The 27,997-nt window shown below is 35.8% G+C and overlaps 3 protein-coding genes across 3 annotated transcripts; 2 read left to right on the forward strand and 1 right to left on the reverse strand.

Annotated features, from left to right (window-relative positions):
* Positions 1–6,736: 6,736 nt before the first annotated feature.
* On the reverse strand, positions 6,737–10,819 carry LOC136805729 (BTB/POZ domain-containing protein KCTD20-like). The gene is made up of 7 exons (XM_067062274.1): positions 10,191–10,819; positions 9,912–10,008; positions 9,650–9,770; positions 8,937–9,037; positions 8,624–8,720; positions 8,177–8,341; positions 6,737–7,970 (listed from the first exon to the last, which is right to left on the reverse strand). The coding sequence occupies exons 1-7, from the start codon at positions 10,784–10,786 to the stop codon at positions 7,747–7,749; spliced, it is 1,401 nt and encodes a 466-aa protein (XP_066918375.1). The 5' UTR covers positions 10,787–10,819; the 3' UTR covers positions 6,737–7,746.
* Positions 10,820–18,946: 8,127 nt separating this feature from the next.
* LOC136805824 (uncharacterized) lies at positions 18,947–23,725 on the forward strand. The gene has a single exon (XM_067062391.1). It carries the CDS (start codon positions 18,947–18,949, stop codon positions 23,723–23,725), a length of 4,779 nt encoding a protein of 1,592 aa, XP_066918492.1.
* A 940-nt stretch (positions 23,726–24,665) lies between these two features.
* LOC136805826 (uncharacterized) lies at positions 24,666–25,405 on the forward strand. The gene is made up of 2 exons (XM_067062392.1): positions 24,666–24,897; positions 25,101–25,405. Exons 1-2 carry the CDS (start codon positions 24,666–24,668, stop codon positions 25,403–25,405), a joined length of 537 nt encoding a protein of 178 aa, XP_066918493.1.
* The last annotated feature ends 2,592 nt before the right edge of the window (positions 25,406–27,997 follow it).

A 27,997-nucleotide genomic window follows, 5' to 3' on the forward strand; every position in this document is an offset into this window, starting at 1 on the left:
TATCAATCAAATAAATCACTTGATCTATAAATGAAACAAGAATCTAAACCTTTTTAAGCAAAATATACAAAAAAACATTGGACTTTATACCTGATGCTTCAATTTCAATTTCACTTACATGTTCTTTTTTTTAAGCATGCAAAAATTCAGAAACAGGAGATCCTTAGGTTGAGGGCTTGAAAATGCTCACAGGAATGCTTATATCCTAAGCAAAATTTTAGGAAAATTCTGAAAATCTGTAAAATCCCAGCCAAAAACAGCCAAAATCAGGAAAATATATTTTCTGTAGGCTCAGGTAATAAGCAGGTATTGCATAGCCTCTCATTAGATATTGCATGGCCTTTAATTAAATATTGTGATTTATTAACTCAAGGTAAAAGCAATATTCAACAACACGGAAGCAGAGTCCTAAAAATCCAAGTTAATATTCATGAATAATTGTTTCAAAAGTTAATTTGATAAAAAAGTGTCACATATAAGCCAATTTATATCTTCTGAAAAATTTACTATTAACTGGTCACGTGTAATCACTTCCTCACAAAAATCGGAAAGGAAGAAAAAATTATGTTGGAAGAAGAAAAAAAGTGTTGGATGGGAGTATGATCGCCATCAAACATTTTGTCCAACATTTACTCCTTTTTTTCGTGTTGGATCATGTTGGATTTGTTTACTCAGCTTACATCCAACATTTGAAAGGGAATGATGTCACTAGGAATAGAATCGAATGTTTTTTTGTCAAAAATTCGAAAAATTTTGTAACAAATCAAAAAACATGGTAGAGAAGCTAGTTCAAATGCTTTTTTTTCCAGAAAAGAAACCAAGGGGGGGGGCACTGAAATTAAGCGATCTATCGTAGAAGTGTGACCCTTTAAAGGTACGTTCTTCAAGCTTCCCAAAATGCATTATAAGGTGAGACCAATTTAATTTGCTGTTCTACGAACAGATCGTTAGAAAAATTGGGTCGGTCGGTTGGCAAAATAAGAATAAATTTTTCATTAATCAGGGTTGGTAAGGTACCGAGAAAATATTCCAAAAAGTATCTGGATCAAAAATTCACTTTGTTTTCTATCTTCGATGAAGATCATAATAGAATTTTAGTGTATGGAATGCTTTTTATGATTTTTCAATTTCTTGAATTAATTTTCAGCTTTATTCAATTTTAATTCTTACAAATAACTAATGTGTAAAATATATTGTATATAGTGGAAATTTGATATTATTATTTTTTTGATTTTAGCAAAATTAGGGTCGGTCGGGCCGTAGAACAACAAATTAAATTGGTCTTGCCTATGTGTGTAAAAAATGAGACAATTTGACCATTTTTGGCCTTGAAATCTAAGGTAAATAAATTTCAAGAAAATGCCAATTGTCAATTTTTCGCCAGAATTTTCTCTGCATTGTAAGGGTCCAATTGTTAGACTATAATTATTGTCGCATAAACAGCAGTAGTTGGCAGCTGGTTACACCTCCTCTGGTAACGCCATTTCTAGTTTAAAAAGAATGAATTAGAAAAAGAATGAATGAACACCCATGTTGGATGAAAATGATATTGGAAATGATGGCGACGAAACGATTTTACTGTAAGGAGATCCAACACCTTTCCAAAATTTATCCAACATTTGTCTAACAATTCTATTTCTATGTTGGACGAAATGTTGGAATCGTTTACCTCGGTCTTTGGTGTTTTAGAGTTTTTAATTATCCAACATGATGTCACATCTAGCAAAAGGGGGTCGTTGTAAAACATGGAGTAGCTCCATGGAGTACTCCAATGGAGTACCTATTGGAGTACTCTAAAAATATTGCAGACCAGATTTTAGATCGCCACGAGAGGAAAATAAAGACCTGTATAATTTTGTATTTGCTCTAAAACCACTCTGTAGCAAGAATGTGGCTGTCATGTTGGTCTCTTTTTATATCCTTTCATGTCATCTGCATCACATTGAGTATGAAATTCTCATATCAAAGAAATAAGTTGGCGGACTCCATTTATTGTGATTGTCTTATTATTTTGTTAATTGAAGTGTATTTTGTCAATAAAATGACAATGAATAATTTAATAATCTAAAACCCCTCTGTAACCTCTCTCACAGACTTTCCCAACTGCCATTTCATATCCAGTCATACTACCTGCATCATATTGAGTATGATAAAAATTATTTTTGGAAATGGGTTGATAAGCTATGTATTCTATGATTGTCACAATATTTTCTTTATAAAAGTCAATATGTTGACAAAAGGACAAAAGAAAAATATTGCTTAAGAAAGCTCTAGTGCCCTACTGGTGTTGCATAAATATTACATACATAATACTATAATTACACTGATATTATATGTATTATTATGAAGTGTTTGATATATCAGAGCTATTCTGCAAGCTAAATCTGGTCTGTTAATTGTAGAATCAACAAAGATTTTTAAGCAGAGAGCGAGCGCTATATGAGCTTTACTGCCAGAAATGATGGTAGCCATTTTTTCACAAACAAATACTTGAGAAATTCTTTTTATTGCTATAAATTGGAAGTTTACAGCTGGTGGAAAAGGTTGATTATCAAATTTGTGATATTCATCGCTCTGACTGGTATTTTAGGGGGTACTCCATGGAGCTAATCCATGTTTTACAACGACCCAGCAAAAGGTCAACTGAAAGGTTTGTGTTTATTCTAATTTGTATTTTTGAAAGACACCATCAATTTGAGAACCTGTTGTTGGATATAGAAACTCCCACACATTGAAATTATTTTACATAAATTTGCATCAAAAGTTACAGCCTCTAGAAGGTGACCCATTGATGTGAAAAAAATAGAAAAAACAGGTTTTTTCCACTCCGACAAGCTGATTTTAGAATTAGAAAGTGCCTGCAGCCTAAACCTGATTTTCAAGAAGGGCAAGTCCGGTGAAAGTTGAAAATGGTACTATGATATTTGCGGCTCATGAAAGCTGGCATTCATATTTACAAACTCTGAAAGCCCAATACTTTGCTATCAAACTGTAACAATTAACAGTAAAATTCTTTGATCTTTTGACTATTTTCTTTTTGTTTCTTACAGCAATTTTTTAAACAAAATATCCAGCTCAAAAAAGATTTTTAAGCACTTACCTGCTAAAAATTTTTTTCTTCAGAGTTTTAGAGGTACACTGTCTATACCAATATCCCGGGGGGGTACTAGGTTTGCGAGGTGACGGGTATGTCCGAGCCGAAAACCGAAAATCGACCCTTTGAGAGACAAAATCTTGATGATTTTAGGACCCTTTGAGAGACTTTTTCCAAAATTTTGGTAGATTTTTTCCAAATTTTGGTTTGATTTTTACCAAATTTTGGTCAAAATTTCTCGAAATCGTGACCCTTTGAGAGAAAATATTTTGAAATTTGCGATTTTGGGACCCTTTCAGAGACTAACTTACGATTTGTACCCCTTTGAGAGACTTTTGAGGCATTAAAAAAGGTACCCTTATGGCTCGCACATACCCGGCACCCATTTTGCCTAAGTACCCCCCCCCCGGGCCAATATCATGGATGTCTTAGTACCGTAACCCCAAGTATGCAACTTTCTGAAGCTTCTTTTTTTTTGGTTGTGCTTCATTTCAAAAATAATGAAGATAGATGAAAAATTACCAACAATCCCACAAGTAAAAAGGTACCGTCAACTGCTCTAACTTGGGACGATTGGTCGAAACATAGGACACGTTGATATCTGGCCTGTATTTTCACTTTCTGTTCAATCTCTTTGACAAAAAATTTGTTTCGATAACTCCACCAAGTTTATCAATCATACTTTCTGTCATAATAAGTCACAATAAATTTCACTGTTAGTGCGCCCTTTTTAACTTTTTTGTTTTCATTCAAAATGACCGGAAGCTGACCGCCCATCGCCCGATGGGATTAACAAATAACGAGTGTGTAACTTGCCGAGCGAGTGACGTCAAATGCTCCATTGCTTTGCCACTAATACTAATATGGTCTTCTTCGTTCGAAACATTCGCGTGTTCCACTACAGATTTTTTTCATATTTCTATTTAAAAGGCTACTCGGTGCAAAAGAGATCATGTATTTTTTAATACGTCGTTCATTAACTCAAATCAAATGACTTTGGAGGGTTGATGAAATGGTGGCCAAATTGCTTTCCCATGTTTTGTTAGAGCAGTTGACAGCAGGTGAAATCCTTTCTTTTTTATTCTTTGAACGTCACCATTGATCTTGACTTGTGACAGTAAGAACAATACGGAGAACCAAATTTGGCAATTCATAATTATTAGGAACGGCAGAGACAGTTTGAAAAAATTGCATGATAAACAAAACGCTAGAAAAACGAATTAATTGAATATTTCACTAACGTCAATGCCCGGGTGGGGGGGGGGTACTTAGGCAAATGGAGGTGTACGGTATGTGCCGCCCTTAAGGGTACCTTTTTTTGGACTTCCAAAGTCCCGCTAACAACTTTTTACCCCCTGAAAGATCAAAATTTGGTCAAAATTTGAAAAGTTCGAAAGTCGGGCGGCACCCCCCCCCCCCGTCAGCTCTTAACCCTAGTACCCCCCCCCCCCGACGACCCTGCCTATGCCCCGGACAGTCCGGGGTTTTTTTGATGCGTGCCCAGGGTCCGTATTATTTGTTTTTGAGAGACCAAGAGAGACAGCCTGCCCGGTCGCTTTTTATAGAATCGCTGACCGTGCGGGCTTTTTTCTAATTCATTGAAATATTCTTCCGTGGACAAACGCCGTCTTCCAAAAGATCTTGTAATGTCCTGATTTTGGCGTTTTGTGTGTGAGGCCTGTATTTGAACCTTAAATCTCAACTCTCAAGCGTGGTTTGTTCAGCAATCAAATTCTAAAATCTAACCATAGCTGAAAAATGGATCCTGATCAGACAGAGAAAGGTAAGTAAAGTTAGTTTTTTTATTTTTAATTAATTTATTAACCTTGCCTAGTTTATAAAAAAATCTCGGAATTTGGGCGTGAGGGGGTGAGTTTTAGACCTGGATAAAATGTCCGGGGGTTTAAAGTGTGCTCGGCGATATACGTCCGGGGTAAATTTATGGCGCAAAAATTGGAGCCCCGGACATAGGTCCGGGGAAAAAGTTATTTTTTTCAGACCCCAGACATTTGCCCCGGACTGTCCGGGGCATAGGCAGGGTCGTCCCCCCGCCAATGCGCAATGGCTCTCACTCTTGGGACTTTATCTTTGATTTTATACTACCACATACTTTTGACATCCTGCTTGATCTGTTGATTGTTTGAATGAATGAATGGCTGATATGATTTGATGATATGAATGGTTAAAACAAAATGAACAAAGTGAAAGACAGAAGAACCACCAACTTCACCCAAAAAAGGGAAACAGATAGGAAAAAATCGAAATTTTAAAGTAGAAATGCATCAGCAGATCCTTACACTTTTTAACATGTTCTCCTCCCATATGGTTTTATCAAGAAAGTGTGTGCTGATGTTGACATCTTTTCCTTCATAGTTTGTTTTGAAAGCAACTGGAAACCTTTGACATGACTTTATGACTTTTTTGATTGAGAAATTTTGTTGCTAAAACGAAAACGAAAGTATCAATTAAAAGTAAGACATTATTTTCGGGAATTTCGATTGGCTAACAATGACATCATCAAAACAAACCCGTATCCCTGGACCCCATTCTACTTACAGTAAAAAAGCGGCGGTTAAGTGCCGTAAAAAACTATGGTGGGTGTGACGCGCGAAAAAGTGAAGGTAATGTGTAATGAGAAACGTCATCAGCTGCTAAAAATTATGTACCACCCCCTTCTACATAGTGCAGTAGATTCGACGATTGTACAAATTCTATCGCCTTTTAATTTTTTTCCACTCATGACATCTTCATTCAATCTTTTAGTATTTTGGAAAACAGCCGCTCGGCGATGAGTAGTATGTGTGAATAATAAAGTACGAATATTTCAATAATAACTCAAAGAACCAGCAGGGATTACTCACAGATCTGTAAAGGGCTAGATAGGCAACTTTAAGCTTTCTCCAGCAAAAAAAAAGTGACTTTTTAAATTTCCAGACGATGGATAGGATCTAGCAGTTTAATTGCTTTCGGAGCGCGAGATAAAAAAAAGTAGGCGGCAAACGCTATTTCGCATCTCTCAAACCAGTGAAATTGTTATCACGTGATTTCTTTGGTAGGAAAACCTCCCAAATTGCCAAAACTTGCTTCACTTTTTGATAAAGGCCGCGGATTTAGCTGTTCGGGCTATGACAAATCATTGGGATTACTGTATACAAATTCTGGTCATTCCATTCAAACTCGAACCCAGTCCCTTAGTTCACTTTTTTTATGATTCTGAAAAGGCTCACGAAAGGTATTGTATCACGTCCATCAGTAAAATCAAAAAGTAATACATCTCTACAATCGAGTTCGAGCGAGAATGTCAATTTCGGGCCATCGATTATTTCGATCTGGGAGGGAATTATTGGTTTCTAGGCTATATTTCAAGCCCTACTGGACCATTTTTGAACTTTTGGAGCGTTAAAACTCTACCCTTCGAACCTACTTTAGAGCACTTGCAAATCGATTGTGGTTTCACAACTTCCCGGTGGATTTCCCTTTTGCGCCAAGTATTTCGTCACCGATTGTAGATAGGAGGGTAGGAGGTTGTAATCAAAGCTCAGTGTAGCATTCCAACGAGGATGGAATTTTAGGATAAATCTCATCGGGGATATTATTCAACCAATTTTTCATTTTTTGTGCGAAGTAAGGGACGAATAAATTATGTTTTAAACTACATCATCGTGTATATTATAATTTGTTAAAAAATGTACAAAACAATAAACAAAACAATAAATTACAAGTTGACAAATAGATTATGTAAACAAATAAAATATCTAGACTTCCAGTACTTTCTGAAAAAATTAATCCTTCTAGGAAAGTTCAACTTACTTCCAACTTTTATCAATATCATGAACATTTATTGAGATTTTCGGGTATTTTACCGTTTTTTAGATTATAAAACTCGGGCGAGAATGGTATTTTCAACATTTCTACATTATTTCATTGGACATTGGATTTTATAGAGAGCTTCAGTGGCTTCCAGGTTACATTCTCAATCTTATTGGTAGATTTTTGAGCATTTGAATCCTGGGATCCTAAGGAGTTAAAATTCTACATTCAGAAGTAAGTTAGAGCACTTAAATATCATTCGTAGTTTTCAGAATTTTGCAGGAATTCCCCTACTTTTTCTCAAGTATCATGGCCGTCATTGTAATTGATTGGAGAAGGCTCTCTTCACGTAGCACGCTACAGCTTTTCTGAAACTTTGATGGAAATCGAGACTTAATCTTGCCAACTATAGCAGAAATTACTTAAATTATTAAACCACATTGTCACAAATGAACTCATTTTGTCTTTTTGTGAAGATTGTCCTGTATGTATGCAAAAAAAAGCGCTGAAGTTGTTTATTTTAAACGCCTCCTGACGAATTTCAAAGCAAACTTGACCCCTGACTCTTATAGAAACTATTGGCAAATTGGAGGAGTGGATTTCCTCGTTTTAAAACTGATCCCTGTTATCAGGTAACAAAGGTTGCTCATAAACAGTGTCTACCGACAGTAACAGTCGTGATCAAAGTCTGAAAACAATAAGAGTCAAATATCAACGCATCATCATGCATGTACAACCGACAAGCTGTCATGGATTACCATCATCAAATTAAAAGGACTGGTCCAATCCGTGGATGGTAAAGACACTTGGCCATCTCAACCTTTTTTGAACACCGTAACAGTCTACTCGTTGTTATCATGCAACTCATTGGAGATGAATCCATCACCAGATAGCAGTTCACCGGGAAGAGGTAAATCCATGTCATTGGCAAGAGCAGCCGGTTCATCTACAGCACCACTTATGCCTGTTTTCGGCTTTACACATTGAAAATCTACATGACGGCTCTTACTACCTTCTTTCTCCCAAGACATGTGCACGAAAGGTCTTTGGATGTAACTGTATATCACTGAAATGAAAAACGATGAAAATTGAGAAGTTCGTAGCATTTTTCACTCCTTAAATCAGCTTTTTATTCATCTACTTGTCTACAATGACTGTAATGTTGTAAACCACCCTAGAAGAGCCTTGCGAGTTTTTATTGAAGACTGATTGAGTGAAATCAATAATGACGTAGACTCGTTAGTGCAAGAGTTTAAAAAGTTGTTAACGAACCTTCAGGTTTTCCATGCTGTTTATATTTGACTTTCTCCATGTGTGTTGGATAACCTTCGATGCCAAGCTTCACTTTCTTCAAGCCACGTTCAATCAAAACATCTTTCGCAACGTCACGGTTTTCGAAATATTTGAAGAAGCGGTATAAAGCAGTGTTGTTGACGACTAAACATTGAACATTTTTCAATATACTATTAGATTACACTCCAAAATATTTCTACTTCAATTTAATTTAAATTGATTTACCACCTCAAACCGTTCTACTTTCTATATCAAAGATGCTTTTTAGAAAACTTTTTTTCAAGATACAAAGAAGAGCAGCGTTCGATGACAAGCTTTAAACACAACGAATGAACTACTCGTTTGGAAATCTTGAATTTCTAAGGCACTTATGATTGCTCTTGAGAGTAAAAATGGAACAAATTGTAGACTGGGAGATGTACTCACTTTCTGCGTATTCTTCACCATTGGCAGGCGGAAACTCGCCCCATTCCACTACATCATCATCTTTCAATATCACCAGATGACATTCACGGTTTCCTTTCTACAAAAGAGTGGGAGAATTGAAAAGCGTTGAAGATAAGAAGAACAATAAATAACCCTTGAATAACTAAAGCACACACTTGGAAGACTTCAAGTGACTTGAAGACTGTAGTTTTCAAAGAAACTATACGAGTCCTGACAATTCGGATAAGATTAATTGTAAAAGTTTCACAAATGTATACAAACATCCAAAGGACTATTTTCTATGACGTGTTACCTCCGCACAACGCAACATTTTAGGTAAGATAACATTCTCAACGAACGACGACATGAACACTTCTCTTGCACCATCGTTTGATAGTTCGTGCAGTAGTTCACCTGCAAATAAAATAAGTTAATGTCTAATAATTTCATCCATTGTTTGTACTTTATTTAAACAATTCTTCGGACGAAATGGATTTGATTGAAGTTAGTTTTTTATGCAATATCCACATTGTCAAAGAACTTTATAAAAAAAAACTAAACTAACCAAACAAATCTATACCATTCACTGTTAGTTGGAATTGACCTAACTCCGAAGAAGATATTTATTGAATCATGATTGGAGTGTATCGCTATTACACCATTGTGTCACAGATTCAGTGGCACCCACTACCCACTGTCGTCCTAGGTTGATGAAATACCCTACAATTTCATCAAAGTGGAAAATTGACTTTGTTTTGACCCCCAATATGAAAATCAGTGAAAAAAATTGCACTCGAAAACCATCCCACTGGATTTTTTTACCTGGGAATATTAGAATTCCTTACCCAATTGGGATTTTGATAGGAACTTTCATCCCCACTGTGGGAAGAAGTTCCACCGGAGCTGCGAGATAGGGGTGTGCTATTCGCCATTCAGTAAAAACTTTAATTTTTGATGAAAATAAACAAAACTTAGTAATAAATAGAAGTACTGAGAAATAATATAATAAAAATTTTAAAACCTTACAAAGATTTTGAGCTTTGACAATTTGTGAATTGAAAGGAACAAGAAGGTAATCACAAGCTTCCCTCAACTCTGAACAACTGATGGATGAAGGACAATTTATGGTACCAGTTTTGTAATAGTCCTGTAGAAGATAAAAAACATCTTGAAATACCAAGCAAAGGATTTTAAAGTTATAACAATATTGTTAACAAAAGGATCGAAACTTTATTCAAATAAAACCTTTCCTCGCTCATCTCCTTCCTTGCAGAAGAATAATCCTTACTAGAATTGATTTGAAGACATTAGCGGTGATTCCTTGAGCTACTTCATATTCACCATGTTCGTTGGTGGTGACGTAATCACTCGATGAATTGAACATCCTAAAAAGAGTAGCGAAAGGAAAGAAATTTTAAGAAATTCGAAGAGATTAAAATTTATACAATGTTCTAATCTAATAACAGCTCGTTTGATTTAAATTATCTTAAGGCTGGGTGGTTCTACTTTCGAAAACCTATTCAAAAATTGTAATGAAGCTGCTGGCAGCATTGAAGTGATGGAGTACCTGCCGAGGAGAGTGTTCGGGTATTTGGTGAAAATACATGGGTTCACCACAAAACGTGTTCCATTGACAAGCAATGTTATTCTTGATGGTAAAGTTCTCGGCTCACGGTTCCTTGGTATTGTGCCTCCAAAGGAAATGGACTTTGGTGAGTGGTTTTGTTTGAACTGATCTACACGTTGTTTTTGAATGCTTGGTAGATGAGTTTCATTTGGAAGATGCTGTTGATAATGTTGCTGTTGCATTTGTTGTTGTTGTGGTTGTGATACTTGTTGTAATTGTTGTTGTTGTTGCTGGTTAACATTCATTCTAGTGAACGTTGGGCGAATGATATTATCAACCTCATTATCTGCAATGTCAATACTTGATTTAGGCGAAAGGACATCAATGACCTTCAATTTTTTCACCAAGCGCTCTTCACGAGATGTACCCACTGGCACTTCATCGTCTGAAGATAAACCAGTATGAGAAGATGATGAAGGGTTTGCACTTGCACCTTCGATCAGGATGGGATCAGCTTCAGAGGAGGTGGGAACTTGACTGTTACTGGGCTGTCCTTGTTGGTGGTGAGTGTGGTTGTTAGTGTTTTGCCCATTCATTTGAAATGTTTTGTATTAATTATCTTCCCTGAATGTAAACAACAAAGAATCGATAGTTTTCAATCATCAAATCATTGTTTTTTTAAAGAATCGTCTTGCCAGAATAAAAACTCTTAAACCAAATAGTCGAAGGTGCGCAACGCACTGGGCTCAACTTCAGGATGTTCAAATTATTCAAAGGCCCGATTGTAGCAAAAGAAATTAACTTTAAAACTCATTATAGAAGTCACAAAAGATATATCCCTTATTTAATAAAGATCAGTCAATTCCAAAAAGATATAACAGCAAACATTTTCGATTTCAATGCTAGTTTTAGAGTGCACATAATCTGAGCTGAAAGAATATGAGATGGAGAAAACCAAAATGAATGGCAAGTATATTTTCGGGAAATTTACATGTAACTCCAACTTTAAAATGTTAGTAAATTCTTATAAACTGCAAACAATATGCCCTGTAAAAAAATAGTCGGTTCGGCTAGCAGAATGGATCAATTCTATAAAGGGTGGCCCAAAATGAAAACTGCTTAGAAAATGTTCCAAATATTCTAATGGTAACAACACCTGCAGAGTATCGATTATTAAGAAAAGCCATCCGAATGTTAACATTTCAACTTTTTAAAGGTAACTAAAAAAAAGGCAATCAGCAGGCTAACGAGTCTTAAATTCATAGTTCTTATAAAGGCTAAATGTATATATTCAAGACCAAATGAAACTGGTAATAGTAAAACACAACTTCTCCATTGAGATATTATCCATTGGCTAGCAATTAAAGAGATTGAAGAAGGCGTTTGAGCTTTTGATCTCTTTCATTTTCTCATTAGCTTGTGACTTGGTCATTGTGGGTAAGTTTGACTCTTTGTTGACTTTCTTGATTTCTTTCTGTTGAAGTTTAACAGTGTCCTTGAGCACAACATTTTCAGCTTCTTCTACAAGGCTTTCCTCAGAACTTGAAAGACACTTTTCATAGGCTTTTGATTCTTCAATAACAGACTCGTCGAGAAAATCAACCATTTTATTTACTCCTTTACAAATTGAAAAGTCCACTTTTTCTTTAGGAAAACATGACTTGCTCAATGTCTCATCGTATTCACCTAAAGGAAGTTTTGAGGGCTTGATATTCTTTTCGAAGCTGTCATCATGACTTTTAAGGCTTACAAATCTAGAGTTTGACTTTCCATGCTCTAAATCAACAAATCTCGCATGTTTTGGTGGTTTACAACTTTCCACAGATTTTTCACTGTATGCATTTGAAAGAGTTTTGATGGACAGAATGTCTTGGCTCAGATGTAAGCTGCTACTTTGAAAATGGCTGGTGACAGTGGTATTATTCAACTGTTTTGCTTTTCGTTTATCTTCAAAAAACTGTTCCTGCTTTCTTTTTTCATTTCTTCTATTTAATCTACTTCTTGCTCCTCCGATCCAATTCATTCTCTTTAAAACAGAAAATTCCCAAAATAAGCTGAAATACTGATGAAAGATGCTAAAAAGTAATCTACAGCAGGGAGACAAAAAGGCTAACTTTTAATATAGTTTGAATAAGATAGTGATTTAATGCTTGTTGAAAAGATCATCTGGAGTTTCAAATAGAACAAGCTGCATGCTGAATGGACCTATCGGAACAGATCGGAAGGTTAATATAACAAAAAATGGCAAAGAAAGTTTGAAAATATAATAGTAGGGGGGAAATTTGTTTGTTTTTTTGAGGTCGCTCGATTATTTTGGTCAAAGCACTTGTTATACATTTTTGGAAAGCTAAGGGGTAGGGGAATCAAAATTTCAATGTTTGCAATTTTTTTTTCGGACACTTTGGTGTGATTTTCGGACAAATATGACGGTCTCAGGCAAAAATCATAGGGTCAAAAATTAATAAAAATTTTAGCTTGAGAAAAAGGAAGACCTGTTGATGTATATTTTTGGAAAGCTCTCAAAAAATTAAGATTAGACATATATTGCAATTATAGGTGATTTCTGTACCTATCTCAAGATATCAACCCTGAAAACCGTGTTTTTCAGCCAGAAACAGCTGTTTTGTCCAGTTTTTACGCTTTTTGAAGCTCAATATTTTCGAGTTAGGTACTGAAATCACCTATACTTGCAATATATCTCTAATCCTAATTTTTTGAGAGCTTTCCAAAAATATACAACAGGTCTCCGTTTTCTCAAGCTAAAATTTTCATTAATTTTTAACCCTATGATTTTTGCCTGAGACTGTCATATTTTCTGAAAATCACACCAAAGTGTCCGAAAAAAAATTGGAAACATTGAAATTCGGACTCCTCTATAGTTGTACTTTCCAAAAATGTATAACAAGTGCTTTGACTAAAAAAATCGGGTGATTTTACAAATTTCCCCCTACTATAAACTAAAAAATCAGAAAATAGCCCAAGCCAATTGGGCTGTTCCATTAACCATCCCCTGTAAGGATATAAAATGCTCATTTCCCTTATTAATGACAAAAAAAGGAATCTCCCCAAAGGGACCATTCAAAAAGTACGTACGCTTGAGAGGGAGGAGGGGGGTACTCCTAAAAGCGTACGAGGGGAAGGGGGTCCTCGAGGAGAAGTACGTACACTCGTAACTTTTCCTAAACTGTCTTTTTTGAGAGAAAACCGCAATATTTTCACATCAAAAAATTGTTTTTGCGATTGTTATTTTTCATTTCTCCTTTGGTATTTTTATAGATTCTTTTAATTTCTTGAAACTTTGTTATAAATACATATACATATTCTACTGTTACAAGAGTTTCAAGTTTCGACTTTGGTTAGGGGGGGTGTACTAAAAAGCGTACATACGCTGAAGGGGGTACACCATAAAGCGTACGAAAGCGTAAAAGGGGGAGGGGGAGTCAAAAATTAGCCATTTCGAGCGTACATACTTTTTGAATGGTCCCAAATAAGAAAATCCAATTTTGTCGGTCAAAGAAAATATCCGGAAAAAACAGCTTCAGCCACTTTTCAGAGCATCTTTACACAAAAAATCTGAAAAACAAATGAAGCAATTTCACAAAAAGTCATGGGTTAATTTAAAGAACCTCCAAGGTAGGTCCAAAAAATAACTTATCATAGTAATAACAATAAGATTAGATGATACGATTCTTTTATATTAAATCCTTCTTCTTCTATAAGAATCACTATTTATAATCACAAAATCTTGGTTTCTTTATCCATAAGAATCACTTTTTATAAGCTTAGATCAATGTTCCTAACCAAATTACTCAAATTTTAGATGAGATAGATATTTTCTTCTCTTCCATGAAAGTAGTCTCTTCAACTGATTGCTTTGTAGTGCTCCTTCGCAGACTGTTTATATTTAATTTCCACCAATAAGATTGTCGCATTTCACACTGCCCTTCTTTTTGACGCCTGTGGTATTACAATGCCTTACTTGACGAGGGGCTATTAAATCTCGCAGTTATGTTAATTAAATGACTTTTTTATCATAAATCCAGGCAAAGTCAACCGAACCCTATTGAACCAATTTTCTTAATTGAACCATCAAATTTCAAGATTACGGGATTTGGAGTGCGGACCAATTTTACTTTCATTTTCAGTGGTTTCACTTTCGATTTCAAACTAACATCTTAGCAACGGGGTACTTGCCCATAGTTACAGGAGTTTCTACAAAAAACCAAACATAGAAAGTTTTCTAAATTCCCTTATTTCGATTGAACCAATAAAAAATAAAACTTTTCCATGTTTCATTCTGGCACCAATTCTTCAAAATGAAAATATCTAAGATTTAAATTTCTTCTTTTATTCAATGATTTTTTATGGCACTTTGTTGACAATCTAACTCTTGCATTGGATTCCCGCTTTCTTCAGAAAATTGAAGGATGAGAAAATCCCAAGGCCTTAGAATCACAGATTGAAACAAATATATGAAGGGGGGATTTTACAGCCGCCAGCCGTGCAAGGCACTGAAAGGCCATGAGTGCCAAAAGGAAGGGGCGTTTGAAATACGGCAACCTCATTGGTAGAAATTTGATAAACAGCTGTAAGGAGTGTTGATAAAGCAATCAGTAGAAGAGACCACTTTCGTTTTTGTTGCAGAATTTTAATATATAAACTTTTCTCAGGGATTACTTGTCAATGTGTTGTGTCAACTCTGGTCAACTTGTCAGCATTGTATTGATCAAAGGAGAAGATAAAAGAAATAAGACTAGCCCTAGTTTCTAATCCTGATATAGGAGTTTAAGATTAGACCGTCAGTGTTTTTGTAGCTCAAATGGTTCCTGTTATTGTTAGCGCAACAGCTCTAGCCTAAACGATCCCCAAGAATCATTGGATTAACAGAAAAGAGTTGTTCATGCGCTGCAAGAATGATTTGTGAACAAAAGCACATCGAATCAGTCGAAGTAATCAAACTTTACTGGAATTTCTCAGTTTAATGACTGTTCGATTCGGTTTGGTAAGGCCAGGCCCAATTGATATTTGTGTCCTCAGACTGACTCTAAGTATTTGAGAAAAAATGCTTCATTTTGAGTCAGAAAAATCAAATCCTTCTTTCCTCCTTTTCATGTCCACATCCACTTCGCGCACAGAAACGAAATATAAAATAAGGCAGCTTATACCATTGTGTTGGAATCCAGGATTGTGCAATTGCTCGAAGAATGGATGATTTCAAAAATTGAGGTTTTTGGTGGGAAAAATAAAAAAAAGGTTATCCAATTTTAGCTACTGACCGACCCATTTTTTAGAGCTTCTAGGACACTAACCAAACAATAAATTGTGTCTGACCTCTCACAAGTGTTTCAACCGGTACCTACTCGGCAATTTAGAGGTTGTTCGTAATACGCGATTTGGCTTACGCGTAACACTTGTGACCTAATCGAACACCTATCGTTCGATTAAGTTCAATTGATTTTGATTTTCGATTGACATCGCCTGGATTAATCAATCATCTTCCTCGTTGTTGGCTGAATTTTGTCATTTTTGTGTGACTTTGAGTGTAATTCTAATGAATATTTGAAAATACGGGACAAACAGAGGATGCAGGTGTTCAGCGGGACAAAAGATCGATTTGCGTACAGGACACTTGATGGTATTTTATGCCAACTTACGGTATGTCACTTATTAAATAGATAGATACACAAAAAAAACCCTGCCTACCCACCACTTACAGGAGCACTAAAGGCTAATACCTGGTGTTCAGTGAGAAAACTTTTACCACCCTGATAACCAGACGTCCGCGCTCGATAGGATTGATCATCGTAACGGCTTGATGACGGATCGATATGTGATTGATGGATAGGAGATCGATAGAGGATCGATAATCTAGATTTTTTTAAGCTTAGGGGACCCGTCCATATTTATTTGACAACGCAAAACGTCAAATTGACGTTATCCTCTGAACCCCCCTACCCCCCACAGATAACGTCAAGCGATGTACTGATGTATACCAAAAGTTGTAGCCATTTTTCATCAAAGTTAACCCGTTCCGTCGCAAAGTCCGTACTTGGTTGTACGTGTATGTGTTCTTTTAACTAATGACCTTTATTTAAAAAGAAATTAAAATCTCCACTTGGCGCTAGGTTGGTGCCGTGCTTTAGGCGTACCACCTTCTTTGCCCACTTGTGCGATGTGGTTCGCTCGATCGCGCAAACAATGAAAATATGATGTAATGATATCATAGCGCAAACCAATGGGATTATGCAAGCAGCAAATTTTCATATACTTCATACACGAATATGTTTTCGAAAGCTTATAAAGTATAGTGTGGTTGGTGGTTACAAATATCCGCGATTTTCACAAAAAGGTATACCTTTGATTTCTTATAACGTCAAACCTAACTTTTGAAAACCCCCCACCCTCTCATAACGTCAATTTGACGTTTTGCGTTGTCAAATGAATATGGACGGCTCCCCTTAACATTAGTATATCGATTATTTATCGATCTATCATCGATCTTTTATCGATCTTATCGACCCTATCGACTCATACTCGATTTACGATCGATAACAAATCGATTAACGATCGATGACGAATCGATTAATGATCGATGACGAATCGATTAATGATCGATGACGAATCGGTATATACTCAATTGAAATACTAGCTCGATAATGGATCAACAAAGGATCGATACTCAAGACTTTTTAATGGCTGAATCTTCCATCGATCTCCTATCCGGATCGTTAAGTAATCCATCGATCACATACCGATCTGTTCTGATGATCGATCCTATCGAGCGCGGACGTCTGGTGATAATCATCCAATGCCAAAGCAAAAACCTGTCCACAGTGTCTGATGCGTCCGGTGCATTGCCTTTGATGATTTTGATGATAAGCACCCATAGGCATAGAACATAGAAGTGCTTTAAAAAGAAGCCAGTCTCGAAGAAAATTATATAATATAAACTCTTACAAACCAGTGCAGTGGGGGACAGTCGGGTGTTTAAGATAAAAACTGCAATTATTGCTCTTTTCGGAAATTATTGCCGAAAACGGCAATTTTTTTTAACGATGAAATGCTGAATCAGCAGAAAAATAAAAAAGTAAATAAATGAAAATTGCCGTTTTCGGCAATTATTGCCGTTTTTGCAAATAAAAGTTGATTTTATTATTGAACACGTGGTATTTGACACCCTCGCGATAAGTAGGCCCACTGTGCCTCGTTTAGTTTTGTTTTCAACTGGTTTTTGTTGGAAATGCAGATAGCAAAATCGAGTCATATGTAAACAAATTTACAACGGGGGTTTTGTTATCTCTTTCTGGCTGTGTTTCGGCATCGATGCAGGATCTTTTAACTTATTATTTTAGAACTTTTCATGTTATTGAGCAACGAAAAATTGAAAAAATCACTTTTAAAAATCCGAAAAACCTTTTTCTCGATGCAATTTTACTATTTTCAAACACCTCTGACATCTTTGCCCTTAAAAGGACAACACATTTTGCTGATTCAGCATTTCATCGTTAAAAAAAATTGCCGTTTTCGGCAATAATTTCCGAAAAGAGCAATAATTGCAGTTTTTATCTTAAACACCCGACTGGGGGAGTCTCTAGATCGATTTCTTGTGCTTGACGACTGATCGATGTGAATCTAAACTTTGACTCGGGCTCAACCTGAGTCTACTATATGATTCGTAAATTTGATTATACTTGGATCATGCAAAATAATGTCTAAGTGACTTACGAATGTTATGATATGTAAGTGTAAGATATGTCATTGTGTGGTATACAGTACATGTTTTTTTTCATGAGCAAGTGTCTGTCGCTATATTATGCTTAGCATTCTATTGTTCTTAAACAATAGAGCCATTGTTGTTTAGGTACCAAAAAACTGAGCCTGTTGTCTGACTGTCTGCATATGCTTATGAAGAAAAAAACATAAAGGGCAAAATGCGGATAACATAGTATATATTTAGGTTAAACCCGACTGAACTGTAAAACGCTTATTTTTGCCCCCGCAGGAGCGCAGCGACGAGGAGGCACTCATAGTTTCACGCATAGATATTGGACTGGAATCTCGAAATTTTGTTGTTTTTTTGTTTTGTCGCGCAAGCATCCCCGTAGTTAGTCTCTTCCGTAAATGTTCGGTTTTTTTTCCGGGACGGCAGTTGCTAGCCTAAAAACTTTTTCTTTTTTATAGCAGGCGCCGCGGGCATTTTACTTAGCTTTCGACAGTAGATTCTATTCCGCTTGTAGAATTTTGCCCGATTGGTCAACATTCAGGAAATGGAATGGAGAAGTTTTTGGAAGTTTTCTTTTAAAATTCAAGCTCTCTCCTCCTGCAGTCAAAACGCATTTACTTTTGACTTTGGGATTAAACAAGATATATACATATACCAATCAGTGAATTTGCTGACAGTCAAATTACAATCTGTCTCCTGTCTTAGACATTCAGATTGATTCATTTTTCGACCCAAACAGTTTGTCCCGGACGTTCAAACTGCCACAGTTCTGAGAGGAAACTCAGGACTGGGATAAACACTGTCAAACCCAGTTTGAGTAGCACCCTCAAGCTGATTGAAAGTAAATCAAAGAGTAAAGGAATTACAGTAACTTAATTCATAATTTGTTTGAAACAAGGTCTGATACCACTACTGATAGCAATAAAAAGGGGAAAAGGCTTGATAAATAAGGCTGAAAGGGGCTTAAATTGCGTTCTGTGAAAATTTGAAGTAGCACTTGAAAATCTATTCGAATTGAAAACTTTTTACGGTCATGGAACAAGAGGATTTATTAATTGACTTAGATACAGCATTGAGTGTTGCGCACTTCCAAAATTCATGTAGAACAACTAATGGTCGTACATATTCTTGTGCTGTTGATTGTTTTCTCGAAATAAGTTATCGCCTGCTTCTCCCTGAAATTAAAGCGAAACTCTCATTTGAAGAATTGAGTGAATTCTTTTATTTGCTTTATATAAGTGGTACAATGGAAATTCCAATTGAAAATGATATCACTGATGTCCAAAGTAATGCGTTTAGACTGCTGGATGAAATTCGTGAACCAATATGGTCAAAAATTATTGAAAATTGTGGTACGTATGCTAGCAGAAATAGTGATGCACAGTTTACAGAGCTTTTTTCAGATAACCTTTTCGTGACATTATCAGAAGGAGAGAAAAGATTGTTTGAAACAAGATTTGATGTTCGAGGAACTTGTCATGTTTGTGATAACGAGAGACAAAGTAAGACAGGTATCATTGTTGCTCTTCTTACAGACTTTTTATATCCCGAGATTACGATTGACCCAAACAACTGGCCAGATTGTGTGAATAGAGCTCTTGATCCAAGTACAGAAGTTCACTGTAATACTTGTTCTGTTAATATTCTAGCCCAGTATCAATCTGTTGACCTTCCGTGTTATTTGTTGATAGAATTTAGTTCTACAATTCACAACAGTTGTACATTTTTTGATCAAATTACCGTGAAAGGAGATATTTATAGATTACAAGCTGTTGTTAGAAATCTAGGTTTTCACTTTGCATGCGGTGTATTTGTCGATAACAAATGGGTTTACATTGATGATTTGAATCCTGAAAAAAAAAATTTTGAAAATGTAAATGCAATGTTTTCAGAAAATGATAAAGGATGGTTTTTTGCTTTTTATAAAAAAACTGATGAAGAAATAGACTTTGTGGTGCATGATGCAACTGCTAATGTTGCAGCAAATTCTAATCCTGAAGAAATCATCTTTAAGAAAAATATTCAGACTGATGAAATCAAGAAAGAATATCCAAATCGAAAGAGAAAATTTGTCAACTATGAAGGACTTTGTAATAGTAATAGTAATAATAAAAAAGTAAAGCTTGATGATTTATTCAAAAAAATTGACAAAAGGATACACATTGACCCTTCAAAGCAGAAGCCAAAAATTGGATATGAAAATAGAAAGACAAAGTATGACCCTTTGAAACGTAAAGAGCGACATCAAAATTCGTATGACCCTGATAAACAAAAAGCAGAATATAATCCCATAAAACGTAAAGCAAAATATGACCCCGAAAAATATAAAGCAGAATACAACCCCGCAAAATATAAAGCAGAATACGACCCCGCAAAATATAAAGCAGAATACGACCCCACAAAACGTAAAGAACAGCATCAAAAATCATACAACCCTGAAAAACGAAAGGCAAAATATCACTCTCAGAAGCTGAAAAAAAAACAAGATAAAAGATTAAATTCACAAGAAACAGAAAATGACATCAATATGAGTAAAAATATGAAACATTTTCAGGAATCTATGAAGTTTTCAATGACTCAATGTCAAACATGTTTTGAATCCTGGCCGATAAAAATTACGTCAAAAGTAAACTCAGTCAATGATTTCATTTGTACGCGTTGCAAAAGAGACAAAGGAACTCCAAAAAAATTCAGTGCGGATAATAATATGAAACCAAGTCCCGTGCCAGAAGCATTGAAAGGTCTCACGCAAGTTGAAGAAATGCTAATAGCTAGAGCTTTTCCAGTAATGCAAGTGTACACCCGACCAAGAGGAGGTCAGAGAGCTTATAAAGGTCACGTTTTAAATTTGCCTCATAATGTTCAAAAAATTGCAGATGTCCTACCACGAGAGCCAAGCGACATTCCTATAATGATTTTTAAAATAAATGGGAAAAATAATACCTCAAAAGAACTTGTCGTTAGACGTGAAAAGATTTTACAGGCATTATTATGGCTGACAGGAAAAAATGAACAAGGTGAACCTAATAATTTTCTATATAGTGAAATCAATATAGATATGGAAAGGCTACAAAAGCTGCCTGAAAATGGATTCATTGACTTACCAGACTTGCACGTACAAATGAATGAGAAAAATGATATTGAGAGCGGTGAAGAAAATGAAAGTGACAACGAAAATGAAGATGTCAGTGAAAATGAAGAATTACCAGATTTAGGTCCAGTTAATGATGATAACAATGAACGTGTTTTTGATGAAAACACTGAAATGAAAAGTTTCTTACCATCTAAACTAAAAAAAGCAAAGGAAGCTGACTTAACAAAAAGTGAAATTTTGAATACAAAAACTGAAGTTGATATAGGAAGTACTCCACTTAGTGAATTCAATACACCCTACTTAGCAAGTCTTGCATTTCCAACATTGTTTCCAGACACAAAAGGTGACCCAACTAATCCTGCAATCATAAGGGAAATAGCAAAAAGTGAAACAGAGAGTTTTGCTGAAAAATTGAAACATTTAATCAAATTTGCCGAAATTGATGACAAAGGAAAATGGTTTTATAGATTTGCATCTCATCCAAGATTTTCCTTTTGGGGCTTCAATATGCTGTATAGAAAAAGATTGATTAGTCAAGGAAATTTTTTTATCAAGCAAAACCCAGGTGAAGCTAATTTGAGCATTGAAGATTTACAAGATCTTGTTAGGGATAATGATCACTACGTAGTAATGAAAAAACTACAAAGATACTCAAAGAATGTAACAGGTACGAATGCCTATTGGTGCGATGTCAAGGAAAAATTAAAAGCCACGATAACACAAATGGGCACGCCAACTATATTTTGGACATTGAGTATGGCTGATTTTCACTGGCCAGACATTCATGATTTATTTTCTTCAAATGACGAATCTGAATCTGCTGATTTTAGACAAAATATTGTTGATAATCCTCATATAGTAGATTGGCTCTTCACTGAACGAGTAAAAAGTTTTGTAAAACATTGGTTATATGAATCTTTAAATGCAGAATGGCATTGGTATAGGTTTGAATTTGCTGTTATGCGTGGTTCTATACATTGTCACGGTTTAGCAAAATTGAAAGATGATCCGGGAATATGTGAGTTGACTGAGAAGGCTCTGCAAGGTTTTTTGGCTCAACAAACTTTATCAAATCAAACAGAGATTGACCTTGAAAATAATACTCTTTTAAATCTTGCTGTAATCGAGGGAAACAATGCTGAAAGGCAAATCTGTGATTATGTAGATTCTTTAATGACAGCTATGAATCCAATTGAAGGACCTGTTGATGAATGGGAAAAGCCAAATGTTCATCCATGCAAAAAAAGACTTGAGGATATACCTGAAGAGGATTTAGAACAAGATTACATAGATCTAGCAAATAGCGTGCAACGGCATACAAAATGTAGTTCAGCCTATTGTCTAAGAACTAAGAATGACAAACAGGAATGTCGTTTTAAATTTCCTTTTGAATGCTGCGAGAAAACACATTTAACCTTCGAAAAAGTAAAATTGAAGGGAGGCAGTGAAAAGTATGTTCCAAACATTGTTTTGAAAAGAAATGATCCTAGAATGAATAGACATCAACAACTTCAATTACAATCATGGAGAGCTAATTGCGATATACAAATTATCCTTGACCACAATGCTTGCTTGAATTATATTGCCAAGTATGCATCAAAAGCAGAAAAGATATCTGATGTCGCAAAAGAAGCGTTTACATCTGTCATTGGTAATCTTTCAGGAAAGGAAACTTCTGGTAATATTTTTCGAAAACTGATTATCAAATCTGTCGGTGAAAGAGACTTTAGTGCTCAAGAAGTAATGCATCAAATTATGTCTTTGAAACTACATTGCTCTTCATTTGATGTTGTAAGTTGCTCTCTTGAGGGATCAAGACAAATGAAAATTGACAATGATGGCGTTGAAACCAAAACCTCTTTCTTAGATGATTATGCTTCCAGATATGTTTATGAAGACAATGAGATTAGGCAAAGTAACCTCATAGATTTTGTTTCGAACTGGAAAATAAGTGCTAAAGACAAAACGATTCAAAAGAGGAAAAAGGCAGTTGTTGTTCGTACTTTTCCAAATTATAGTCCAAACCCAAAGAGCGACAGTTATCCTTTATTTTGTAAATTCCAATTGATCAAGTACAAACCATGGAATGATTCTGTAGACAGTCTCTGGGAAGGTTTACAAGCAACAAATGAGACATATTGCCAGAAATGGAAAGAATTCATTAACAGCTCTTTAGGAAGAGAATTAGTTCCGAATTGGAAAAGGCATTACATCAATGCAAACAATTTTGAATATCAGGTTGAAGATGAAGAAAATGAAGAGGAAGAAAGTGAAAATATTTTTTTACGTGAAGATTGGATGGATATAGCAGACCTGAATTCCATGCCCAATAATGTTTCTACAGAAAATCAACAATATTGGACTGATTCTTATGATTCTTATACTCAAGATCAAATTAATGCAATGCCCTTTTGGATTGAAGAGAAAAAAAAGACTTTTGAAAACGATAATCCCACAGATTATAGTCAATATCAAGTTGAGAACTTAAATGCAGAACAGCTCCAAGCTTACAATATTGTACATGATCATGCTCAAAATATAAATGCTGACCCTTTACAAATGATAATTACTGGGATTGCAGGAAGTGGAAAGTCATATTTAATAAATTGCATTAAGAAACTCCTTGGCAAAAAGTGTTTATTGACATCTTATTTTGGTATTGCTGCCTTTAATATTGGGAGGTCGTCAGTAGTCCGACACTTTCTAGTCCGACAGTAAAAATGTCCGACGTTGGATTTGACGAATGCGTCAGAATGCGTCAGTATTCCGACAACAATTTTGTCCGACAAGGAGTCAAAAAAAATATATAAAAAACGAAATATGAAACGGAGGCACATCTTTTATAAAAATCCAACGTTCCGATTTTGAGGTTAGGCCCCTAAACCCGAATTTTCTTAAATTTTGGGAAGCTTGTTAGGAGAGGCTTTCAAGAGTCAAGAAATTGAATTTACCTGTTTTTACGACCCTTCCTTAGTGATTTACAACCCTGATTGGTCCTTTATTTCTAATTATGTCAAAATGCCGCCAAAATGAACTTTTATTAATATTATCTCTGTGAAAAACCCTTATTCAACATTCGACACTCTAGAATCTTTCGTTTTTGGACAAAAGCGACGTCGGAAAATAAGTCTTCCAAATTGTAAATTTACTTTAAAGATTCGGACTATTTTACTGTCGGACTAGAAAGTGTCGGACTAGTGACATGCACCCTTAATATTAATGGAAGAACATTGCACAGCACTCTCAAATTGCCAATTCGAAGCAAGTTAAAGCATGAACTCAAAGGAAAGTCACTTGACAATTTACAAACTGGTCTTAAAGACATAGAGTATATTATTATTGATGAATTCTCTGTAGTAGGCCAAAGATTGCTAGGCTGGATAGATAGTCGCTGTCGTCAAGCAACAGGAAAATTAGAAACTTTGTTTGGTGGAATATCTATTATATTAGTAGGAGATGTTGCACAGTTACCACCAGTCATGGATGATGTATTGTACCATTCTTTTCCAAAAAATGAAATTGCAGTTGCAGGTTATCTGGCCTATTGTTGTTTCAGAACTGTCGTAAAACTTAAAGCAAATATGAGATCTGCTGGTGAGGATGAGTCACAAAAGAAATTAGAAAAGCTTTGAAAAATTTGAGGAATGGAAAATCAACAATGGAAGACTGGAATTTTTTCTTGACCAGACAACCTGAAAAAAACCCTGTTGATTATAATAAATGCACCAGGCTATCTTTTGCAAATGAAGTTGTCAGAGAACATAATGGGAAAATGTTGGATTCTTTACAATCACCCATTGCAGTCATCAAAGCAAAAAATACTCCACCAAGTGCGTCAAAATCATCCTCAGAAGAATTTGGTTTAGCAAATGAAGTTTTCCTTGCCAAAGGTGCTAAAGTAATGCTTACAAGAAACTTGTGGTCAGATGTGGGACTTTGTAACGGAAGTTTAGGCATTGTCAAGACATAATATTCCAAAGAAACCACTTGCCACCTGCGCTTCCTATAGCTGTTATAGTAAAATTTGATAGATATACAGGGCCAAGTTTTTTTGATGACGAAGATAATTGTGTTCCAATTGTGCCTATTATAGAAACTTCATCTGAAGATAACGTACAGAAAGAAAGAATGCAAATACCTTTGAAACTTGCATGGTCGATAACTATTCATAAATCTCAAGGTCTTACATTGGATAAAGTTTGTAGTGGATTTGGGAAAGAAAGAAAGCATGATGGTTTAACTTATGTTGCATTATCACGTGTGAAAAAGCTAAGTGACATGGTAATTGAATCATTTCCATTCGAAAGAATCAATAAATTGAGTGACGGTAAAAGATTCAAATTTAGAGTACGCGAAGAAAGCAGACTAGAAGAATTAGCAGCACGAAACAAGCCTTAGAAGTAATAAGATGGAATAATTTAGTATATGTCATGTCAAAATCATTGCACGGGGGGGGGCTCAGGGCAGGGAAGGGTAATTTGCAAAAAGCAATATTTTCTTTTCTTTTCTCCTTTATTTTCTCTTCCTTTGAAATACATTCTTATTCAACGAGTGAAATTATTTAGTACTTTTTATCATGAAAAAATTGATGAATTTAAGCGGTTTGTGTAATTTACGATGCGCGATCCAACGATTCACGATGCGCGATGCACGATCCATGCATATATTATGTTAATTATTCTAATTATTCTAAGTATGCATGAATAAATTTTCATAATATATGAGTTAGCTACAAACATCATACAACAATACTGGACTCGATACTGGAAAAGAAAAAAGAAAAAAATTTACAATATTCGTAAATGGAAGAGAAGGAGAATCTTTTGATTTCGCTATGTAGATAAAGAATTCCATTCATTCGATCATTCAGCCAATGAGTTGTTTTCTTGCAAAAAGTCTACAATTCTTTGAAAAGAGAGAAAGATAGGAGTTTTTTGTGTGTGAATGAGATCAAAAATAATAAGAAACAATATTTCAAAGTTATGCAACGTGTAACGAGGCCTTTATAAAGGAGAGAACAAATTGCAAAGCAAGGAGGAGAGACGGTACAATGAAAGTGGGGAGTAGCAAAACGAAGGAGAGTGAAAGTTGCGCACATGAGCAGAAAATATTTTTTCAGAGAAATGAAAAGCAAATAGCTGAAGCAAGATGGACGAGGAGACAGAGGTAATTTTTTTCTACACTATTACTCTAACTACTACAAATTTTATTTCATTTGATTAGAAGGCACGTGTGATTGGTGATGAAGCTTTAATAAATTTTATTTTCAAATCATTCAGGTTATCTATGTAGCCTCTTCAGGTTCAGAACAGTCAGAAGACGAAAAAAACAAAATTGATTTCACAAACCACACTATGGTATGTAATGTCTATCGGTTGAAAGTGTCTAAGCTTTAGTGCTTTTCTGTTAATCATAATTTTTTATTTTATGGTTCAGTTGTTAGATTTTTGGTTCTATGGTGGTAAGAGGGTGGTGGGTCAGTCTCCTCTGAACAATTTTAGACTGCACCCGGTTATTGTCAAATGTGACCTCTGAAAATAGAAAAAAACCTATTCCCACCCCTTTTGTTGCCCGTCTTGTCCCCTGGTGAGGGTGGTGTAAAGGCTCTGGTAAATCTGGTGGAGGATGATGATTGTTCTGGATGAATCTAATGGTGGTGATAAAGAGATCTGGCGATTCTGTTGAAAGTTACGAAGATTCTGGTAAATCTGAAGGTGATGATGATGGATCTGATCAATGGTGATGTTTGAATAAATGGTGCTGATGATTGCGATATAATCAATTGTGCTGGTATTCTTGATGACGGGAAATCAATGCTTCAGGTGGTTCTATTTGCTGAATCAATGATTCTGGTGAATCTGCTGACAAATTTGATGGTTTTGGTGAATCGGTTGGCGGAATTGATGGTTCTGGTGAATCTGCAGGTGGAGTTGATGGTTTTTGTGAATCTGCTGCAGCTGGTGGATTTAATGGTTTTGGTCAATCTACCGGTGAAATTGATGGTTCTGGTGAATCTGCTGGTGAAGTTGATGGTTCCAGTGATCCTACTGGGGAAATTGAGGGTTCCACTGAAATTGCTAGTAAGATTGATGGTGTTGGTCAATCTACTGGTGAAATTGATTGTTCTGGTGAATCTGCTGGTGGATTTGGTTGTTCTGGTGAATCTGCTGGTGGAATTGATGGTGTTGGTGAATCTGCTGGTGAAATTTTGATTGTTCTGGTGAATCTGCTGGTGGATTTGGTTGTTATGGTGAATCTGCTGGTGGAATTGATGGTGTTGGTGAATCTGCTGATGGATTTGATGGTTCTGGTGAATCTGTTGGCAGGATTGATGTTTCTGGTGAATCTGCAGGTAGATTTGATTGTTCTGGTGAATCTGCTGATATGGATTTGATGGTTCTAGTGAATCTACTGGTGGATTTGAATGTTTTGATTAATCTGCTGGTGGGGTTAATGGTTCTGGTTGTTCTACTGGTGAAATCGATGGTTCTGGTGAATCTGATGTTAGATTTGATGGTTCTGGTCAATCTACTGGTAAAATTGATGGTGTTGGTCAATCTACTGGTGGATTTGAATGTTTTGATTAATCTGCTGGTGGGGTTAATGGTTCTGGTCGTTCTACTGGTGAAATCGATGGTTCTGGTGAATCTGATGTTGGATTTGATGGTTCTGGTCGATCTGCTGGTGAAATTGATGGTGTTTGTCAATCTACTGGTGAAATTGATTGTTCTGGTGAATCTGCTGGTTGATTTGGTTGTTATGGTGAATCTGCTGGTGAAATTGATTGTTCTGGTGAATCTGCTGGTGGATTTGGTTGTTATGGTGAATCTGCTGATGGATTTGATGACGTTCTGGTGAATCTGTTGGCGGGATTGATGGTTCTGGTGAATTTGCAGGTGGAGTTGATGGTTTTCGTGAATCTGCTTGTGGATTTAATGGTTTTGATGAATCTGCTGGTGGAGTTGATGGTTCTGGTGAATCTACTGGGGA

The sequence above is a fragment of the Clytia hemisphaerica genome, unplaced genomic scaffold, assembly GCF_902728285.1.
Source record: "Clytia hemisphaerica strain Z4C2 unplaced genomic scaffold, Clytia hemisphaerica genome assembly, whole genome shotgun sequence".
NCBI classification, from domain to species: Eukaryota; Metazoa; Cnidaria; class Hydrozoa; order Leptothecata; family Clytiidae; genus Clytia; species Clytia hemisphaerica.

What these genes read in the sequence shown, in the direction of transcription:
- LOC136805729 (XM_067062274.1), bottom strand. Translation starts at nt 10,786, where the DNA reads ATGAATGGGCAAAACACTAACAACCACACTCACCACCAACAAGGACAG. An exon ending in TGTCAAAGCTCAAAATCTTT is followed by an intron (nt 9,038 to 9,649) that starts GTAAGGTTTTAA and finishes TTTTATTTGCAG; the next exon opens with GTGAACTACTGCACGAACTA. An exon ending in TGGTGAAGAATACGCAGAAA is followed by an intron (nt 8,342 to 8,623) that starts GTGAGTACATCT and finishes TTCAATGTTTAG; the next exon opens with TCGTCAACAACACTGCTTTA.
- LOC136805824 (XM_067062391.1), top strand. Translation starts at nt 18,947, where the DNA reads ATGGAACAAGAGGATTTATTAATTGACTTAGATACAGCATTGAGTGTT.
- LOC136805826 (XM_067062392.1), top strand. Translation starts at nt 24,666, where the DNA reads ATGGAAGACTGGAATTTTTTCTTGACCAGACAACCTGAAAAAAACCCT. An exon ending in TGAAGTTTTCCTTGCCAAAG is followed by an intron (nt 24,898 to 25,100) that starts GTGCTAAAGTAA and finishes TGCCTATTATAG; the next exon opens with AAACTTCATCTGAAGATAAC.